The 22,176-nt window shown below is 40.7% G+C and overlaps 1 protein-coding gene across 1 annotated transcript; it reads right to left on the bottom strand.

The window, feature by feature from the left end:
• Window positions 1-14,659: 14,659 nt before the first annotated feature.
• On the bottom strand, window positions 14,660-21,970 carry eef1e1 (eukaryotic translation elongation factor 1 epsilon 1). The gene is made up of 4 exons (XM_044340104.1): window positions 21,842-21,970; window positions 20,447-20,644; window positions 17,742-17,837; window positions 14,660-15,635 (listed from the first exon to the last, which is right to left on the bottom strand). Exons 1-4 carry the CDS (start codon window positions 21,923-21,925, stop codon window positions 15,492-15,494), a joined length of 522 nt encoding a protein of 173 aa, XP_044196039.1. The 5' UTR covers window positions 21,926-21,970; the 3' UTR covers window positions 14,660-15,491.
• Between the last annotated feature and the right edge of the window lie 206 nt (window positions 21,971-22,176).

The following is a 22,176-nucleotide window of genomic DNA, read 5'->3' as shown; positions in this document are numbered from 1 at the left end:
ACACACACACACACACACTTCTCAGGCTGCTGTGGCATGTTTGGAGCAGTGCCTCGTCAGATTAGGGCCATGCTGGCTGTGTTTGATGGCCAACCTGGACAGACAAGGCCTGCCAGGCACAAACTGCTCAGGCACATGATGTCAGGGGCGGACACACACACACACACACACACACACACACACACATGCACACATACACAAAAATTATCCCGCGCCAGACCAAAGAGACAGATGACACCCAGCATGAAGCTAAAGCCAAATCTGTAAGCATCCGCTGCGATCCAGCTGGCTAGCCCTAGGGTACCTGTCTCTGCGAAGTGGAATCAGCGTCACCCCCGTGAGCTGTCAAATTAGCTCACAGGGCTGGAAATGCTGAAGAGATTTGGCCCCTCGTCGTGGAAGAGCAAAAAGAGGGGGGAAGGGAGGGTGGTATTAAAAAATGTTATTAATTTGTCTTCCTGTTGGGAAAAATGGTTAAACTCCCAACAACATAAATCAGGAAAGGTGGACTTATTAGTGTGAACCTGTGGAGGGGGGAGGCTTAGTAATGAAGAAGCACACAGGACACATGTGTACACACACACATACACACACACACACACACACTCCGCTTCAACATGAACACACACACGAGCACATACATGCTGATACTAGCAGATGCACATGCTCAGACACAGAAAAATACATGCCTCACGACTTGCACACGCACACATGTATGCACCTTGCGCGTGCTCATTCACACACACACACACACACACACAGACTCACATACACAGTGCCAGGGGCAAGTTTTCAATTACTGCCAGTGCTAAGCAGTCACCTGGGAGAGATGTACCATGTTTGAGTGGAAAGGCATTTCCTCCATTTTTTTTTTTTTTTTTTTTTACCTCTTCTTGTCCCAGTTGTAAGACAGCTGTGAATGTCAGGCACATGATCAAAAGTGACATTAAACAAAACATTAAATGTTTCCTCAGTGAACGTTTACATCATGGGAAATTATCATGAAAAGCCTGCCTGAAAAGTGAGATCTGTAACAACTGTTGAATGTGTAAAAAGGTGGATGATTGAAAGGATTATGTAGTCAAAATGAGATCATGCAGTTATTGTAAAAAACTCAATTTAATATATACAGTAAGAAGTGCAGACACATGAAGGAACAGCTAACACTTTAAATAAACTTTTAGACATAAAAACAATACTGAAATCTTTCCAAGTAGTGGCTCTAATCACCACATTATGTGATCTTAAATCTAGTTTATATTATTTTTTTTTAACTTTATTTTACATAACTAAAACTGCACTACACTGTACTGCCTGCGAGCTAAGCAGTAGAAAGGACTGCTCACTTCTAACAAATAAAAAAATTAAAGGTGGCTGCCTAGTTTTAGCCGTCGTGAAATCCTTCCGGGCCAAACGTGTCCCTACCATGCTGGCACGCTAATAGCCACAGTGGGTTTTCTGTGGGTGAGGTGACACGGACAATAGTGAAGAGGTAGAGACTGCCAACAACAACAACGCTCCCTGGTGTGTGTGACAACATGTTGACCCCTTTGGAAAGCCTGTCCTGCCCTGAGACACACAAGTGTGTGTGTGTGTGTGTGTGTGTGTGTGTATGTGTGTGTGTGTATTTGGGCGTTAGGGTGTAAGATGGATCCTGACAGGAGTTTAGCGCTGATGACCACCAGGGTGAGAGATGGCAGCGCTCCTCCTTCGGCGAGATACTGTCAGTCTTCTATGTTTGTATATGAGTGTGTGTGTGTGTGTCCTTGCTGGTTGAGAAATGGGTTGAAAATAACACACAGCATAAGTTCATGTTTGCGCCCCAAAAATTTCCAACTTGTGGTTTTGAAATTGGCTAGTTTGATCAAAACTATTTGAGAAAAGTTGTCTTTGCAGTCACGAGTGCAGTTCAGTTTGAGTTGGAATCCATCCACTAATACAGACTGTGAAATGCATTGAAAACTCCGGTAAAATCTAGTAAGTAGATCTTAATGCTAATATCTTGTCAAACTACAAACTTTCATGCTTAACTATGAACACACAAACAAACACAATAGTTCTGGAAGGATCAAAGAATAGAGTTTTATAATTCTGAGAGGCATAAACTTAACTTTGTCACCATCGACTTCTAATCTCCTGTCAGTGCTGGAAGTTGTCCAATGTTTCGTGGAGGTCAGTTTATTTGGAGTCAAAGTTATATTTGGTATGGATAAATTAGAAGTGTTAGATTAATCAATTACTAATCGGACATGTACAATTTATCCTGTTCCTATTTCATTTTTTTTCTCCTTTTAGTAGCCATGGATTGTGAGTATGTGTGTGTGTGTGGAAAAATTGTGGTGCCGAGCAACCAAAATGGCACTGGAAAAAGCAGAGGTTGTATAATGTTCAAAGACTAGACAATTATATATTAATTCCCTACATCACATATCCTTTTTAATGGATTGAATAGTATCTCCTATAGAGAGTGATGCATTATGGGTTGTTTGTGGCCTTATTGTTGCAAGGTAGTGCTTTATAGTGTGTATTTTAGAATTAGTTAGTCCTAAAAGTGTTCAGGAAGTCCATTTCATTTCAATGTAATTTGGCTTGTGTAACATATTTTACTGTCATGGAGGAAATACATTCTTAACAACTGAAAACAAGTTAAATGTGTTTCCTGAAGTTGACTGCAGATACAAAACCAGAGACTGAATCTTTTGCTCTAAAATGAAATGGATGACTGAAATGAAATATGCTAACTGCCAGAGAAAATCATATTGGCATTTCCAAGAGCCAGTACTAGACTCTACTGTGATAATCAACATTCCTACTATGTAGTTGACCTTTGGCTGCAAAAACTGGTGGAAAATTAGGGCAGCGCAGCCCACTTTGGCTCGAGCGCTCGTCATTGAAAATAATGAATAATAAACTTGCACATTTGGTCCAAAAGCATGACTGGATTACAGTTAGTTACTGAAATACCTGTGTTCACGTTATCTGCTCCCATTTATCACTGCATACCAATAACTAGAAGTTCACAGATGCCACACAAGATGCTCATTGTGTCATTTTTGAATGTTATGGATTACAGCTTTAAGTCTTCTGCATTACCTTTCTCTCCTCTCCTCTCCTCTCCTCTCCTCTCCTCTCCTCTCCTCTCCTCTCCTCTCCTCTCCTCTCCTCTCCTCTCCTCTCCTCTCCTCTCCTCTCCTGTCTGCTGCTGTTTGTCCCTGGAGGTGCTCTCTTAATGTCTTTGACTAAACTTCAGCCAGTCTTGACAGTTACGGTGCCCCATAGGAGCACAGTTGAGAGGATAACAATATGATTGTAATGGAGGGTTTGCGGGTAAGGTCTATCACACTGTGTCACCTATAAAAAGCACAAAAGCCAACCGGCGGGGTGCATGGCACTTCTGGCTACAAAGATAAAATAAAATAAAATAAAATAAGGTACTCCACTGCTCTATAGACTTCCAAAGCGATGCTGTAGAGAGAGGGGACGTTTTCATTTTTGCCTTCCTGTTGTGTCACACTCACCACTGAAGCATTGAAGACTGTGTGGTGTCACATCAGCTGTAGAGGGGATTTCTTTTAAATTAATAAAACTCTTGTGGAAAGTTGACATTACATCATTTTTGTGCCATAACGAAGAAGTTTCAAAAGGGTGCGAGGATAATTTATTATTATGAAATCCACTCCTCTGATGAATGCAGTGCCTTCATTTACAGTAGATCAATTTTGTTCAGATCAAACTGTCTAAGAAATGGATCTAATATGCATTATTATTATCTCTGAAAGTAGAGAAAAGTTTCCCACTTTCTATTGAAAATGGACATTTAAAATGAACTTATTCATCTCAAAACAATAATATTATTTATGTGTCTGATATAATTAGCCCCAACACAGAACACCTATGTGATAACAGTCCATATCATTAGCGTAGCAATAGCAGAACAGGGTGTGAAATGACATTAGGACAAATAACACACCACATTAACACCATGTCAGCACTTGGCGAGTGTCTTAACTATATTATTCATATCTATGCATCTGTGTACATTAACTATATGTGTTTGTGATCGAGACATCATCACATGCTCCTGTCCGCGAGGTTAGCGGATGAATGAAAGCTGTAAAGAGGAACATGACAGCTGTGAAAGTCACAAGGGGAGTCCGCCCGCACCATAAAGGAGGCGAAGTTTCCCTCCCTCCGGGTATGACCTGAGAGTATGTATGTGTCACTTTATATGTCTGTGAGGAAACATAATAGCGGTAGTGTATGTATATATGTATCTGACTGTTTGTGCGTGGTTAAAAAAGGAGATACATTCGATATGTGTGTGTATTTGTGTGTCTGTTTGCATGTGTGTGGCTCATCCTGAAGCCAAATGCCACACACTGGAGTCTATTGTGGAGCCTATCAGCACTCTATCAGCACCCCACATCCTCTGTCCCCTCACCCATCCCTCTGACTCATCAACAGCATCTTTCATTGTCGGCTCACCCTCCCACCTTCATCCCCCCCTCGAGGCAGAGGCAGGCAGTGTGTGTGTGTGTGTGTGACCGTGTGTTTGTATCCTCAGGATTTCACTTCAAAGGCTGGTGGTTTTGGATGGGTCAAAGTTTGTGAAATGCTGAGGCATCTTTGAGATGGATAGATAGTTCGCTGTGTGTGTTTGTGTGTGTGTTTGTGTGTGTGTGTGTGTGTAAACTAAGATTAGGGGATCAGGAGATACAGAGATGACTTTGTGTTCTCCTGTCCAAATGTCGATTTCACGCCACCATCGTTTGTGGGCACTTTTTCAAAGAGGCCAGTGATCAGCTGTGTGTCATGTGCTGTTAAATTTAGCCAGAATAAGGAGTGTTTTTTTGTTTTCCCTCAAGATCAAATGCTGTTAACACTGCACTAAAACGCACTGCGCACAAACGCACACAAATCAGTGACTGTCCCTCTGGGTCTCGAACTCAAAGCAGGAACTTAACCCTTTTTTAGGTTATACATTCCCTTAATGAACTTAATCAGTAGCGTCTATCCAACTGTCACCATCAGTCAGTTCGTTGATCCAGCCGTTCACTGACTGCCGTCTTTTGAGATGCGACTGGCATTTGGATTTGTGGGTGTGAATGGAGGCCCCTGGCCCTTCACTTTGACAACAAGGCCCACTGGCTATTGTACTGTACAGAGAGGCTGTAATTCATTTCATGGGACACAGACAGTGAAAATAAAAGCGGCCCTCAACAGCACACTCTGCAATTTGGAGAATTAGCTTGCCTTTCAGCGATCTGTTTGTCTTCTGCTTATCCATGCCTGTCACTGTTAAACACACACACACAACAGGCTGTTTTAAAGAGGAGGGCTACCCCTAAAGCTGAAGGTTTTGGACCTGTGAAACACTCTGACCTGAAACAGTGTTTAGAGTGTTATAATGGTTTATGTTGCTGTTCCTGCTGGAGAGTTAGCTTCACCTTTCTCACTGATTTTTTATTCATTTTAGATTATTGCACCATGAATTAACTTATATGTGGAAAGAATGTGTTGCAGCAGAACTTTATTTATTCAGTGAAATGTCAGTTTTCTTAATGTAATTGTGCGGTTTAAAGCTTGATTTTTGATCACTTCAGGATGGAAAGAAAAAACCTTGCATCAACAAAGCCTGATATCAGCTTGTCAGACAATGAACAATGAATGAATAACACATTTGCAGACATTCCCTTTGTGTGTGTGTGTGTGGGGAGGACTGTTTCTGCCAGATTGCAGCTCCTGCCCTTAGTCCAATACATAACCAGTCAGCAGTGAAGCCACCATCCTAACACACACACACACACACACATACACACACACAAAAACATGCGTTTCTGGTTCATAATTATGTCCCATCAAGATTAATCAATTAAAGTACTGTTGACTGGCTGTCCTGTTGCTCACTCTAGCTCGTACTGTATGATGTACTGCAATGTATCTCACATCGCATGCATGATGTACACTGTTGGAGCTGTGGGTAAAAAAAAAAAAGAAAGATAATTGATTTACCACATTAAATCTATATCAATCACACAGACACAGAGGGATTTTAAAACTTTTAAAACCCTAACCCCTAACTCTCTACTGGTAAGATGTGGATGATGCAAAAGGGCCGCAACAGAGTATCAGAATGAATCAGAAAGATGATTGTAAGTATTTTTGTGCCAGAAAGTTAAACAATCATCAATCATTACTCATTTGAGATGATGTGAGAAAGGAAGTTAATATGGGAGGTTTTATTAGAGTGACAGTGAAGGGCACTGGGAAGATCAGAGGTGAACATAAGTGCTTTAGTCCTCGGAGTCATGGAGGTGTCCAAGTTTGCAAATTTGTTACTTATATCTTATACACTGTTACTTATGCAAACAACATTTTTTTTTTTAAATGACTTTATGTCTGTTAGCAATTATTTTGAAATAGTTATTATTGGTGGCCTTCACAACCAATGCAGGTAGTATGATGTTCATATTTAAATAAGCAAGGTGGCTGTTTGATGTTTGTACTAACCATACTGTATGCCATACATAGTTATTAAAAAAGTAACCTGCTCAAAGCTGTTGGCAGTGAATGTTTTTAAGATGTACAAACTGAGCAATCTGTCTGATACAGTGAAGAAACTCAGCATCATCACATTTCCACCAAAATGTATGTCTTCATTTGCACATAAATATACATTTCAAGTAAAAAAAAAGGGCTAATCATTATGTTCTCGAAGAATTTTATGAGTAATAATGGAGATACAAAGGTTGTTGTTCTGCTGTTGTAATGTAGATCAAAGTTGGTGGTTTTAGGAAAAAAAAATGGAGGTGCAAAGTTTGAAAAGAAATAGGCAAATAAATGTGATTAGATTAATCTTTAAACTGGAAACAGAGGAGCTCAGTCACAACATGTTCAAGAGAAATACTTTTGATCTGTGTTCTTGGATTAATCCCTGCCCAGGGGAAACCGGTGATTCTGGAGGGAGAGTTTACATTTAAATTACTGGAACTTAAGCACTGTCTTAAATTGTCTGCAGATGGACTCTCCTCTCTGGAGTAAAACCTTTTGTTTTTAACATATTGTGCCAGGTCACTTCTACGCCATTCCTCTCTTTGCCAGCCGTAACCACCAGGCACCGCATCCATGTCCTCGTTAAATATAACTGTAGCTGGTTTTCACAAAAGAATAATACAGTGAGGGGGGGTCATTAAGGTAACAACTCATATTCAAAGTTAATGACATGAAACCTTGTTTATGTTCTATTAAACTGTCATCAGCCCCCTGTTTTTTTAATCATTAGGGAAATGAGACTGAGAGAAAGTACTGGCAGTAGAGCATTTAACTGCAGGTTTAAATAAATTAGTCATCTCAAATTAAAGCCAAACTATTATAATAATAAAAGATGGGGAATAAAAATTCACTGTCCGGGTGACGTATGCAGATGAGTTGGAGAAATATGCAAATTGAGAGAGTGTTGCTGTTTTTTTTCCCATGGAGGTCAAATTACAGGAAATGGCTGAGGGCAGTGCGCTCTGCTCTCTGCCCACCCAGGAGTCTGTCTGTTAGCTCCTCACTCTCTCTCCTTCCCCTCTCCCACCCCGAAATATCCTCCATGCTTATTTCAAATGCCATCCTCCCTGTGCAGCACTCTTTTTTTTTCCCCATTTTTTTTTTTTTTTTTCAAAGTATACCCCCCCGTTGCAGGGTTTCAGCTGCAATTACTTTTAGTATCACTTCTCAGTGAGAAGTCAACTTCCCTGGAGGCTTCCTATCAGAACCTATTACAGCAGGGGGGCAGGCTGAAGTTAAGTGGCATGACCTGTGGGTTGGATGGAGCAGGAGGGGGGGATAAATGTATGGCTAATTTGTGGAACATTTGAATAAAGGGATGAGGATCGCGACAGGGTCATACAATGTGACGGCATGGCAAATGAGGAGTCCTTGAATCAACTGAGGCCAAGCGGACTATAACGTGGAATCATTTTATAGTTAAAATGTTTAAATTTGTTAAAATTTTGTGTATTTGTGGGTCTCAGAAAAAGAATTTCTCATATTTTTCAACTACTGCTACAGGCCCGTTTTCTGAACTCATTCAGCTGAGTGGGTCGATCCTCTCCTTCGCTTTTTTGCCTCCTTCACCCTTAATTCACCTCTTACCCCCAGGCCAAAACCATAACCCCATGAATGGGTGCATGACCACACACACACACACACACACACACGCACACACGCATACACACACACACAAGCACAAACAGAAAAATGTGAAGAAGCTGCAGCTGAGGTAGATCAGCAGAAGGGGTGAGGAGCGATCGAGGCGGCTAATTCAAGAACAGTCATCTGTGTGTGTATGTGAGTGTGTGTGTTTGTGTGTGTGTGTGAGAGAGACTTGAGGTGCAATCTTGTGCAATCTCCTTGCCCCGGGTCACACATATGTACTTTAGCACCTACGTGCCGAATCAGCCACCCATCTCTCTGATTGATGAGCTAAATGGCTGCATCTCGTAAAACTCTGGTCTCGCTGCACACCTGGGATCCTTATGCAATCCAAGGTGAGGCTGTGTCTTGCAAGAGATACAGATAGAGATAGAGAGGGAATAAAAATAACTTTGAAGTTATGTTGGCATAAACACATACATATGGTAAACTGGTATATGCCAATTCACAATAGTGGTATAAACTCCTTTGAGCCATTATCTGAGGTAAGCGATCAAATTTATGTCTAATTCTGTTGGTATAATGTACTATTTCACAGATGGTGACAAAAGATAAAATCAGAGTATATATACATCCACAAGACCATCAGGTTGGAATCACTCGCCACCTAAAGAAAATGTTAAAGGATGATTCCGGTTTCTTACAACTGCAGACTTTATTTTAAAAACTGGACACGTCATCTTAATCGCCGAGATCTCGGAACATGGCAACATTCTCTCAAAAAGTCTGATGGGTCAAGAAATAAGATGAGATGATCAGACAGGTTATAAACAAGCCAACAATTGAGTTGCTTTATTCGGTGTACACAAACTGTTTGTAGTAAGCCCTCATTGCACAAAAAAGTGTGTGCATGTACAACTATCCCGAGTATAGTAGATCAAAGTTGAACCAGGAGGTTGGTCTGTTGGCTGTAGACTGTGATGGATGTTTGGTTAATACTTTTATCGTTTGTCTTTGTTGTCTACTCATAATAAGTTTGCTGCAGGGTTTGGTTGCAACTTGTATAATTGTCTGTCTGTCTTTCTTCTGACTTTTTGACCTTTTTTAGTGATGTCACCGCATTCTCAGATTTCAGCAATTAACCTGACAATTGCAACGTTATCATACTTCATAGAAACAATGGCCAAAAAACTACGAAAAAATAAGATCAAAATTTTAATAATAATTTTAATAATAATAATAATTGGAACTGATGACTTGTCAAGTCATCCCCTAACATGGCAAATGTTGAAGTATTAAGTACTCCTGAACTACTATAACCAGGAAGTCCTGGCATTCAAAAGATTACACAGTTGAAGTATGAGACTGCCATTTTTTTTTGTATTTTTGTTGTCTACAAATCCTCTAAGAGTATCAAAACCAACATTGTTGTTCTCTGGTACCCAGCACCATGCCCACTTGTTCCTACTGAAGATTTAAGTCTTTAAAAACATGTCACAAATATATACTTTCATCTTTTAAAAAAACTAAATAATATCCTAAAACAGCTGGGAACTGTAGTTTTTAGTAAATGTTACTGAAAAGGGAGTGAATAGTGCTTTTTTTGGGGACTATTTTCAGTCGTGTATTTGGATTTGGTGCTCTAGTGAGTATTTACAGCAGTAGGACGGTGCACAGTGTCTTCTCACAATTTGTTCAGAATACACATACACTGGCCATGTTCATTGTAAAGAAGGAACATCACCAATGCAACAGTGTAGAGCACTGATGTGTTTTTAATAGTTGAGCACATACATCCTTGCTCCACCAGAGCGAAGACATGTTTCTCTCCTTCATGTCTACAGGGATAACTTTACTGGAAGAACATCTTGTGAAAAACACATGCCCCCCCTCCTTCCTCGTGTCCTTCAGAGCTGCATCCTCGCTCATACGCTCATGTAATTGCAATAGACAATCAGATGCCATCTTTATAGGCGCATGGTACAACTGTCACAGTGTGTAAGGCCACAATAAAGCACGGTTGATAAGTCCTGTCAAAAGAGCTTATGACATGCTAACGCTCCCCTCACCACCACGCGGTGTTGATTGTTCCACTGAATCAGTCAGCCAGAGACGCCCTGCTCTTAGCAGATGTCGAAGCCGATGTGTTTCCCTCTCCTTGACGTTGATAACAAGAATTAATGAAGGGTGGTGGCGGCTGCGTGGTTGTTTGTTGTTGGGCGGGTGGGTGCGGGGGTTGTCCATCTAATATGATTAGAAAACTCAAGGTGACAAAGATGTTGGGAGAGGATGAGGAGGTGATGTGTGCATAACCTAAACGCTTGGCTCTTTTCGCTCATCAAAAAGGGAAAACAGTGACACCTGCTAGCAATGAATGTGTGGCAGCACTGCTTTGATGCTTTTTTTTAGTGAAACTAAGATGAAACACATCATATTGTGATCCCAGTGATTCCATCTCACCTCTAAATATTGGGAAATTAACTCAGTTTTCCATTTTCCATTGTCTAGTGTTACTTTAAAAAGCAGCTAGAATCATCAACTCAACAGTTTTTGCCTTTATTTTAAAGTGGGCAGTTGAGAGTGTCAGGAAACATAAGGAGCGATGGGGATGACATGCAGTAAGAGTCCTTCATCATCCCCGGTTAAGAGGCCGAACTTAACTGGGGATGTTGCAGTTATCATACATGGTGACTGTTTAAATCCCTCCACGCTGAGTAATAGCAATAACAGCAATGTTGCAGGTTCATAAGTCATTATACTTTGTGAGATAGCTCTGATAAATCTGTGTCAGACTGCGCAGTATCAACTTTGAGGCATATCTGATGATCTTTGGTGGACAAAAGTCTAAATCTTTCATTCGCAGACATGTCCAGGACCAACACTTTGGATGAACAAACCAAGGTTTTCTGTCATGTTTCTCTTTCATCCCGAATCCCAAATCATCAGTTTATTCATTGTAAATGTGTACATGAACCTACCAGTTGGTACTGTAGGTGCATTTTCTGTAGGATTAATTAAAGGGAGATATTTTCTTGTCCCTTGTCTATGCTTCTTTTTCCTCAAATCCTGCCTCTGAAATGCTCCGAGGCTTTGCTGATCTAAGTGGTCGTGATGTAAAATGCCCTTCACTTCAATTCTGTCATTATTAATTCTGTATTATTGGGGTTGTGTTTATTCCTGGTTTTCTTTAGCTTCTTGTGTGAATTGTTTACACAGGCCTCTGTACCCAATGCATCTCTGTGTATTATTATTGTTATGTTAAACTTAATAAAAAAAAGGTCATTGGAACAGCCCAAAATCTTGGTGAATAAGGGGCTTTAGAGCATGAAGACCCTCCAGTTCTGCAGATTTAATGAAAATATAAACTTTTTCAGTTGAACTTGCAATACTGCTCACTAGTTGATTAAACAGCAAAACCACCAAAGTGCCATTTACTTTAACACTTTTTTTGCTCTGCCCTTTTGTGCTCTGTCGGGGAGAGAAAGCGAGAGGCAACAGCTCCACTTCCCGCCGCAGCTTTGTGTTGAGAGATGAAGTCATCAGTAAATCCTGATGATAACCCTACCTTATTGACCCTTGACCTCGCCCTCGCCAGGCGGCGGGCTAAATTACGCCTTTATTTGGCTGCTGGAAGGGACAGGAGCACAGTTGGTAAAGTGGGTGGGTCTTAAGAGTCTCAATCCAGGGGCACGGTAGAGGGCCACCCATGCGGAGCGCTGCCCCTCTCGCCTTCAGAAGTTGATGGGAAGGTCACCTCTAATTGGTTCCTCTGCCGGGGTTACCTGCTGCGGCCTCATCTCTGCGCCTGGCTTTGACTGCACTCAAGTTTGATCAAGGAGGAACCTGACTGTGAGACCGTACCACACTAGCATTTTTGAGGTTTTGCGAGCCACACAAGAGTAGAGAGAGAAACGACTGACACTGTTATTGCATATTTTAGAGTTGGAATAATTTTTGAGCTTAACTTCTAACTTTTTCTGCAATAGGAGCAAGTTTAAATCCTCTGTGCAGTGCTGATGACCAGAGTTTTGAATTTTTGCATGAAAACAGTCAGTTAGTGAACCAGACACTGTTTCAATTCATTTAAGATGTTTACAATGTCATAAAAACTGTCAATTTAATAAAACAATACATATACTTTATAATTCAGATTACTTTGACATTATTTTTATCAGTTCATTTAACTTCAGTTCTGTTTACACGTTTATTTGAAGTTTTTGTGAATCTTGTAAATTATAACTTCACACTATTAGCATGCAGTGTGAAGAATTTATTCAAAGCCGAACTCTTCTTGTGTGTGAAATGAAAATACTGAAGTATTCCCAAATCAATGGATGTGGTGGCAAATTTAACTGCAGTCAAATGACTTGATGAAAATGTCAGTGAATAACTGAATGCCAAAATCACTGCTCACATCTGCATTTTACAGAGATGACTGTGTATTAAATAAACTTTTTTGGAATTTGCCATCATACCTGATTGAATGATGTTTTATTTGAACATTTTGATCATTTATTTTTTTCTGTTGCCATCTCTCATCAACTGAATGAATTACGATCAGCTACTCCTAATGAGTTTCATCTACTGAATTTCCCCAAAAATATATTTTTAATTGCATTTTATCAGAATACTGACTACATAAATGTTGTTACTTCCACCCTTCATACCCATTTTGATCAATTTAGATTCTTTGTTTAGTTTCTGTAACATCTTACTCTGACTGACTCTTGTAGTTCTACCTGCTTTAATTTAAAAAATGTGTTCATGGGAACAATAAGATAAAAGTGGATGTTTGCATTGGAGTATTTTGGCAACAAAATAAAGCGCTCATTGGTTTATGACCTTGCGTGCACCGTAACCATGGCATCATCACAAACACAAATGAATTTAGAACAATTTGTCCAGCTGCAACTTTTGTGGGCAAAGCCTGATTATTTACACCTCAAAAATAAGTGCAAGTGGCTGATGGTGCACATTTGAAACAACATTCCAACTGAATGTTAACATAACTGAGGACAAGGGCTTCTTTAACGGCAGCCCACACCATAAAACTACCCCATCTAGTCACAAGGCTCGCTCAAATGACTGCGAGCTGTTTTTTGCCTTCACACAACACTTTCCACAAACACACAGCGAGCTGTATTAAGCGTAGCTTCATCCAACAATAGCTCTGTTTTCTTGCTTGTACGCACAAACAAATTCTTGGAGATTATGAAAAGTGCACACTGAATAATCTGCAAAGAAGTCAGGGGTCATGAGCTGCGTATCCCTTTGATTTATTGGCACAGGATGAGCATCATGGTGACATCATATAAAACCACTGCAGCTTTAAGCGAGAGACATAAAAGAGAAGCGGATGAAAGACCCTTTTCACAGCAGACATTTTGACTTGTCAAAGCAGGAAAAGCACAGGTGTAAATAATAACATTAATGACGGTGTGTACCAGTAAGCCATATCAATGAGCGAGCATGCACAATACCAGAGCCCTGGAACTGGCTCAACTAAATATAATGGAGCCCTCATTAATGTTATTAACTTTCCTGATTTGACAACGCAAAATGTCTGCTGGGTCGATTATAGTGGAGGAAACTAAAAACGTGTCTGATATGAGAGCATTTAAACAGAATAACTGCCAGCAAACACTGATGCAAAGACAAAAGCATCCAGTATTATGTGAAGTTGCTACAGTCTACAAGAGATGCATCATTTAGCTTCATGCTAAACTTGTTGGACATACTTGCAGAAAAAAAAGCAATGAAAATCAGAAAACTGTACTGCCTATGATCAATAAGTTGTATTCCTTCCTCTAATCCTATTTTTTCCATTTATTATTATGTTCATTAAGGTTCTGCCACCACAGCCATGACGTTGCCCGACGACGGTGCTAATAGCAAACATCCAGCCAGCAGCAGTAAGGCTTTCGGAGGCACGGATCATTGTTCACATGTCACAAAAAGATCCCTCGGCCTCTGGGTGCTCTTTTCTTTCTCTGTAGCCTCCCTCCCTTCCCTCGCTCGCTGCCTTCCTCCGTCCTTCTCTCTCCAGTAGCCCCGTGGGAGTGTGAGGGTTGAAATGACACACAGTGGCTGACTGTCGCCCAGGGGCCTGGGTTCTGGCCTTGGCTGGCTGGATCTGTGTGGCAGCTGGTGAGCCCGCTGCCCTCTCCGTGGCCTGCAGCATCAACAGTGGTGGTAGTGGGACTGATTGGAGCCTCACTCTGATCTCTGACTCTGGGGCTGACGCTCAACTGCTCACTGCTGCCCACACGACTGGTGGTGAGGAAGTGGCACAGAGAGCGGGGATGTAATCAGGATCGCACACACAGAAAACTGTCCAGTGAAATGTCTGAGAGTTGGATGTGAAAAAGATAAAATCCTGAGGAGGGAAAAAAAAAAAAAAAAAAAAAGCCCAAAACAAAACCACCACTGCTCTGATAGAGATGAGAGACTTTATGCAGGGAGATGGCAGTAGTGGCAGAACAATATGGACTCAGCAGTGACTGTAGCCATTATAGGGTCATGATGTTGAAATAGCAATCGCATTTATTTGAACAAAGTGTTGTGAGGAAATGCATTGACACGGCATGAAGGATGCTGCTTTTCCTAAGGACATAATGCACTGCACTGTAGTTAAATAACATCTCAGCAAGGCTTCTTAAACCCTGTAATACTCGTCATCCTGTGTTCAAGGCTCAAATTAAACAAAGAATTACCATTTAAGGACCATTTATAAATAAAAACACCTTTGAGCTAGCAGCACTTGTTTTTCACTTCATCACAACCTGTACAGCCTTCACCCGGAATACAACAACCACACAAATGTAGACTTCCAAAACTCCCGCCAGAATTACCAACATAAAAAAAACACAACATAAAACACAGATGTAACTGTGACTCAGAATTGCTCCCTGGTCTTTGTATGATGGTTAAGACACCAAACTTCTTATAAATAGTGTTAGAATGATTGAGATGTTAACAGATACGGCTCCTTCCTCCCTCTGTTCCCAGCCCTTGTCAACAGCCAATGGTAATGGGTAATACTATTAAAAACATTTTTCAAAAAATATGAGCTGAACTAGATTTGTTTTTCTGGTTTTAAAAAATCCAATGAGAAAAAAAAAAGAGTTGATCTGAAAACACTAAATCTCTCAAATAACTGAAATAACGTTCAGGCATGTAAGCGGGACAAAACATAAAAGGCAGGAATAATCATCCAAAACAGGAATAAAAGGAGATCTGTGTGGAAACATCCTCAAATTGTAAAGATGGAGATTTGATTTAATTTGCTCAGGTCTGGTCCAAAGGACACAAGAGCTTATGATGAATCAGGCTGAGTCGGGTCGGGTCGGCTCTCAGTGGTGTCTGCTGGTGTAAATTCTGTTCCTGAGCACAGCTACTGGAGGAAGGTGGTGTCGGACACCAGGATAGTGCTGGATGTGGTCGAACCACCGCGTCACATTCACGTACTGCTCCTTTTCCTGGATGGCCAAGTCCACCTGGATGAGAGGAAAGCAGAGATTAGCTGCTGAATGTTGATACTGGTAAATCCAATTTATACTGTATATGCAGTGTATACGACTATGTGAAAAACGGAAGTTATCTTGTTTTAGTAATTTATGTAATTAAACAATTCCAGTGTTACCAGTATACTGTTAATACCTTTTTATTGCTGTTACACAAAATTATGTTTATTATGTTCTCACTTTGCAATTTTGTTTTCTAATTTCTTGTTAAATTCTGGATACTTTCACCTCTTCAGGCCTCATTTAAACATACATTTAAAAAGACATTTAAAATTTAACAACCAGACAAATCAGTCCAACTGATCACAACTCACGTCCACACTGAAACCTGTGACATGGAGTCACAAGTAAACAATGTAATCAAATATTTTTTAAGAAAACAAAATTCCAAATTCTGATTCCAACTTCTCAAATGTGAATATTTTCTGGTTTCTTTAGTTTACCCCGACAGTAAACTGAATATCTTTGTGTTGTGGACAAAACAAGACATTTTGAGAATGTCACCTTGGGCTATGGGAAACAGTGATAGACATTTTCACCATTTTCTGACATTTTATGGACCAAAATCAATTTATTGAGAAAATAATCGACAGATTAATCGATACTAGAATTGTTAGTTGCAGCCCTAAAACAATTCAGGCTGGAAACTACTGATTTAGATTGATTTAAATTTTCCTGAAATGTAAAAAATTAATAAGATCAGCCACCTGACCGACAGGTCTATGAATCTATGAAAAAAAGATGAAGTAAATGGGTTGTTCTTACTGCCTTTGCTAACTAAACTGATATCACAACCAATAAATGAATCAATGGCACAGCAAACATGGTGCATGATGGGAAGATGATAAACTGACTATGGAGCACAAGTTATTGAAGTGGTCTTGGAATGGACATTTTTGACAAGTTTGTGTTAAACAGCTGCATTTTCTTCTTAATTTCTATGACAAAAAAAGCATTCTAGCTGAATTAATCAGAATGTCCTTGGAAGAGAAATCTTATCATGCACGTGCTGTTTCATTATCTAATTAATTGGAAAGTGGAAACCCCCCCCCCCCCCCCCCCCCACGCAGACAACAATCCAGCCTAGAACCATTCGAGCGTCAGTCAGGTTTAATGTTTGTGTAATGTTGTTTTCCATGAATTGAACATCAGGACAGGCTGTGGTTAAGGGTTGGGTCATCTGACCCTTTGTCCCTGAGGTTAAAAACCACACTGATTGCAAACCAAAGTGACGCTCCTCTGCCTGGTGGCGGGGGCAACCTTCCATCTCCGCCACAACTACTGACATCTCTCAACATGTGATCGCTCCCTCCCTCCGTCTCATTCTGTCTTCCTCATCTCTGAACTCACTCTTATCTTTTTTTTTTTTTTTTTTTTTAAATCACGGAAGGCGTAGCAAACTTACTTGTCCCTGGTCTGGGGCTAAAGACATCACTTTGTGCCACATCACTTTATTTCTCTGAAGTGAAGTGAGAATGTGTTTATAACCCGTGTGTTTATTGCCAACTTGTTCTTGGTGCCCTTTGGCCATATGACTGGTCTAATAGTGTCTTATGCACTGTGACAAATTGCTTATTAAAGTTGCGGTTTGACTGAAGTGAGCGTTGATATGGAGGGAAAGACATGGATGAAGAGATGGATAGAAGGATGGGTAGTGAGACACAGTAAATCAATACAATTTACCTTGAACATGCACTCCAAGGGAACTTTGGAAAACTGAATTTTAAGTCAGTTTTTCTAAAAAGTTTGCTGTCTTTATGTTTTAAAGATCCGGTTGGCATGGAACAGTTTAGTTTCAGTTCATTATCAGTTACAAAAATGTTTTCAATGAGTGAGTACTTCATTGAAACAAAACTGTGTTAGATAAACAGAGAAATATAGATGTTGAAAAGATAACCCTGACCATAACCTTCACCTGTCCCAATGTTTTTACCTTAAAACCTACAATGAACTCAGGTCGTCAAATATCTTGAAATTTCTTTTCACTGTATTGTGTCACTTGAAACTCAGTAGACTTGTCAGTGACACATTACAGCTTCAGTTATTATAACTCAGTACGTGAGAGAAAAGGTAACTTACTATCATTGGATGAATCCCACTGTACATGAATGTATCAGCGATGGTGAACTGGTTGCCAGCCAGGAACACCTTGTCTTGCAGGTAGAGGTTGAGGTCCTGTAAGAGAAAAATTCAACAATATAACCGCTAATGCTAATGAGGTCATTACTTAAGATAATTTATGCATTATGGTAAGCATTTCTGTGTAAACACATTTGTCTTAACATGACAGATGAATACATTATACGTTAGGGAAGAAATCTGCATTTACAGGAATCACTAATGAAGCCTCCTTTTGTGGAAGTAAAGTGAGTATTCAGCTGTGTCAAAGAAGAATTTTACATGTATATAAAAATTATTAGTTTTTACAAAATTTCCACTGTCTAAATGGAGACTACAGGCCTAAAGGGAGGCATGACAGCAGGTTCGTTAACCTATATATCTGTGGGTGCGTGAGGTACACGCATGAGTCTGGATCGTGGCTTGCGTGTGTGTGTGTGTGTGTGCTGTGCTATGTGGATAGGAATAATATGTAACCTGAGGGGGTATGGCATCTCTCCCCATGACTAGCGACTTAGCACAGATGCTGTACAAAACAGGCTATTTGTTTATTCTGCTACCAAATGACTACAACTCTCGCTTGTAAATCTAATGAAGCTGTCCTAAACTTGGGCAGCGTGATGTGTGTTTCTCAGTCCATGTCTGTGTGTGCAAAGTCGTGCATGGAAGTGCTGGTCCCAGGGGAAGGGACCATCTTTAGCACTTGTACATTGTGCGAAGGGAACACTCCACGCACACAGAGCATCTTGGGGGCAAATGGAGTTATTGTGCGGCAAGAGTGGGTGATGCCAAACAAGGCATGAAGACTGCAGACTTCTTCCCCTTCCACAATCAGATCCCTGCTTTTCTTAGCCTACAGCGATGGAGCTGAAGCCCAGTCGAGCATCAGAGGAGAGGCAGTGCTCCTGCTACCCCTACCCAGCACATGGAGCTCCAGACTTAGGTTCTTCTCCACCTGCCCCCGCCCTAACTCTGCACTCGTATCATCGGCACATTTTAATAAAATAACGTTTTTTTCCCCCTTTTGGGTAGGTCATATACAGGGTAGAAAACTACAGCTGTTCCTTTCTACATCAGACAGACAAATAACTGAAAATACTGCACAAGATTTTCTTTTCTTTACAACTGCATGTGCCTCTTTCTTTTTGTACCTTTCTATAGCTACTGTTGTGTTGTTGACTGCTATCATCACAGTACAAAGAGTATTTTCTGTTGTTGCTGTCTTCTTTGATCTAAATACTGACCTTTAATTCAATGTCTCAACAAAACTTCCTACTGGCCCTATGCCTTCAGGCAACCATTACTCTTGATGTCTTGCTAAGAATTCTCAATAGTTTAATGCCTGAATATCATCAGATGTTTTGGATTGAAATCAATAATGCAGCAATCATATAATTATGATAAGGAATCCTACAGTTTGAAATGCAGCGCATGAAGTTCAAGATGTTGGTGCTCTCTGTTGACTGAAGACAAAGTAGGAAGTGACCCAGATGTAATTAGTTGTATGCTAGTGCATGTGCTTCATAAATCCACTGATAATAGTTAACTTCTGTGGCAGCAGGAAGTCACCCAGTACTAGCCTAATTGGTTTAAGGTGGAGTGACAGAATTTCCCTAACATTCAGCTTCAACTGTGGGTTCAGGCCTAAAATGGTTCGGCTTGTTTATCGTCACATTACATGAGTGACATGATGTTTACTTCAGAAAAAAAGTCTCAGCTTGAAAAACTATGAATTTCCTATTTGCATCCTGGGGTGAAAAAGTTGAACAACTCCCGCAGTTGACAGTTTTTATCTTTGGATAATTTAATGGGAGATGACTGGTGTGCTTGAAAGAAGAGTGTTAAGGATGCTGCTAAAGCAGCAGGACAGGACAGGGGGCCACCGGGCACCAGAGCTGAGCTGCTCAGGGCGACTTCCTTCTGTAAGTGGCACCATTAAAATATTTAAGAGGCCTGGCTGCTGCACAGCATGACTCCTCGGCTATGCCACAACAGTGTGTCACACTGAGAAGTGCACATAGACACACATACACACACACACATAAACACACAGACACTTCACGCTGACAGGACAGTGCCAAGAGGCGCCTTGTGTCCAGCAGACCAGCGATCCATTTCACGCTGACTGGCGTCAGGCACATTAAAGCATTTTTCTCTGTCTGTGGGGCCATGTCACCGAAGGGCCATACATCAGTCTGTATTCCTGTTGCTTGTGCCTTAACAAGACAAACACACACACACACACACACACACACACACACACACACACACACACACACACACACACACAGTATGGCCTAGCTTGCGGACAGAGAACAGGATTGTGAGAGAAACTGATACGTTGTGGCGCCTCTTAAAGGTAGGAAATGATTTCATGATTCTATTCACATTACAAATATTCAATGAATTGTTGAATTCTGATTAATATATTCGGCTTAAAAATATAATCAATACCAAGGCCATTTATTTATTCTTAAATATCCAAATCCTTGTTTCCTTTTCACTGTTCTTGAAACTTTACGTTTAATACCAAAAAGAACAACAATCAAAAAGAAAACCTGCATGGAAACACAGCTGCATTCAAATCTGGCACAAAGAGAAGATCAGATTCACTAACATCTACAGCACAACAGAAGGAAGAACACGAGCAGCTTCTCATTCTCTACCTTCAGGATGGTTTTGACGTCCTCCTTGGCGTAGCCGTCCAGCTTGCTGACTCTGTACTCCAGCCACTGCTGCACCACAGCTCTGCTCTCTGCAGAGTCACCCAGCAGCTCTGGGCGCTTGGCCTGCTTCACCAGGTGACAGGCGACGGTCACCAGCCCCACCAGTGGAGGACCATTATTATTCTGTAGCACAGGTACCTGAGGGGAGTGACACACAGGGAGAGAGTCAGAGGAAAAAAGTAGATACCACTTCATTTTATTCACTTTTAGACACAACTCAGAGATCTTCTCAGCACATCACCGATTTCTATATTTACTTAACACCTCCTTAAGCCAACAACACTGAAGTTAGCTTCCAATTTGGGTTGAAGGGAAAAGTTCAGGGAAACCTAAATATTGACATTTGGTGGCAGATTCTATGTTTATTCACTATTCACACTTATGGCAGAGTGTTATAAGTGTTACCGCTGTTTAAACCCACTTTCAGACATGTGAAACCTTTAGGATGCTTATGAAAACAGAAAAAAAGGACAATTTCACTGTTTTTTCCACCATCCACACCACATTAGACCAGGTCCAGATCAAAACAACACTATATTTAGTCTTGTCAAATCTGTACTAGATTAACAAGGAGATTCCAGAGACTCATTAAAACGGTTTCAGATTTGTGAAACCTTTAGTCTATTTGTGAACAATGGAAAAAAAGAGCAATTTCACTAATATTTCTGGTCAGTTTGAGGAAAGGTGCGAGAACAACAATCATTTTGTATTTAAAAAAATAATGAGTGAGTAGAAAATTTACTCTGTATAGATATTTTGTCATTGTATTTCAAAAGGTAAAAATAACTTTTCTACCTTTGTTTTTAAGTGAAACAGAGGAGCTTTTCATGGCAATAACCAATAAAATGGAGAGACGTGGAATCATACTGTCAATTTCTATCAACTTTCTCCTTAACCCCGAATCGGAAGCTAACTTCAGCGTCGTCTTGAGCCGTACCCTTCTCTTTTTCCTCTTTTACCCTCTTCACTGAAGGTGTAAACTTACAGTGCAGTAACTCGCACAGTGACAGCTCACTCCCACCCCTCCCCTTTACTTCTATGAACGGACATGCGCAAAGCATGCAGCTATGTCCATTGTGCTGACATGTGGAAATAAGATAACTGGCATAAAACACGTGGTGGCCTAACAAATGAATAAGACCACTGATTATCAACTGATTACACAAGGTATAAGCCACGAAAATTTCCCAGCGTTATAGTATAATCACACATGACTTAGCTCGTTAGCATAGCTAGCTACTATGAGCTAATTGCAATATCTTACTAGCTTCCATTTGTATCAAATAGCGGTTAAAAGCCGGCAGTGAACGCCATAATAATGCACGGTCCTGTCACCTTTTTATCCCCCTGTGTACTGTACTTGTTCGGCTTTTTCAGTCCTAAATATTTCTCCAGCGACGATAGCTCCCTCAACGCCATGTTTCTGACTGTGAGATGGGCAGTGCAGCGTGCGTCTGCTCTGATTGGGTAGAAGTCTCTACTCCCGCCCATCGGAGTGTGACGGGCGGTGGATTTAACCAATAAAAAGACAGCATACAAGACTTTCATTTCATTGCATCAGTGAATGGGACCTGCAGAACGACTGTGGAGTAAATTGTCAGGATTTATTGCCGATCATATCAACCCTCACTTTTTATTCCTTAGGAAAAATATATGGTTTGGATTCAATG

The sequence above is a fragment of the Thunnus albacares genome, chromosome 21, assembly GCF_914725855.1.
Source record: "Thunnus albacares chromosome 21, fThuAlb1.1, whole genome shotgun sequence".
Taxonomy (NCBI): Eukaryota; Metazoa; Chordata; class Actinopteri; order Scombriformes; family Scombridae; genus Thunnus; species Thunnus albacares.
This window is presented reverse-complemented; position numbering and strand designations above follow the sequence as displayed.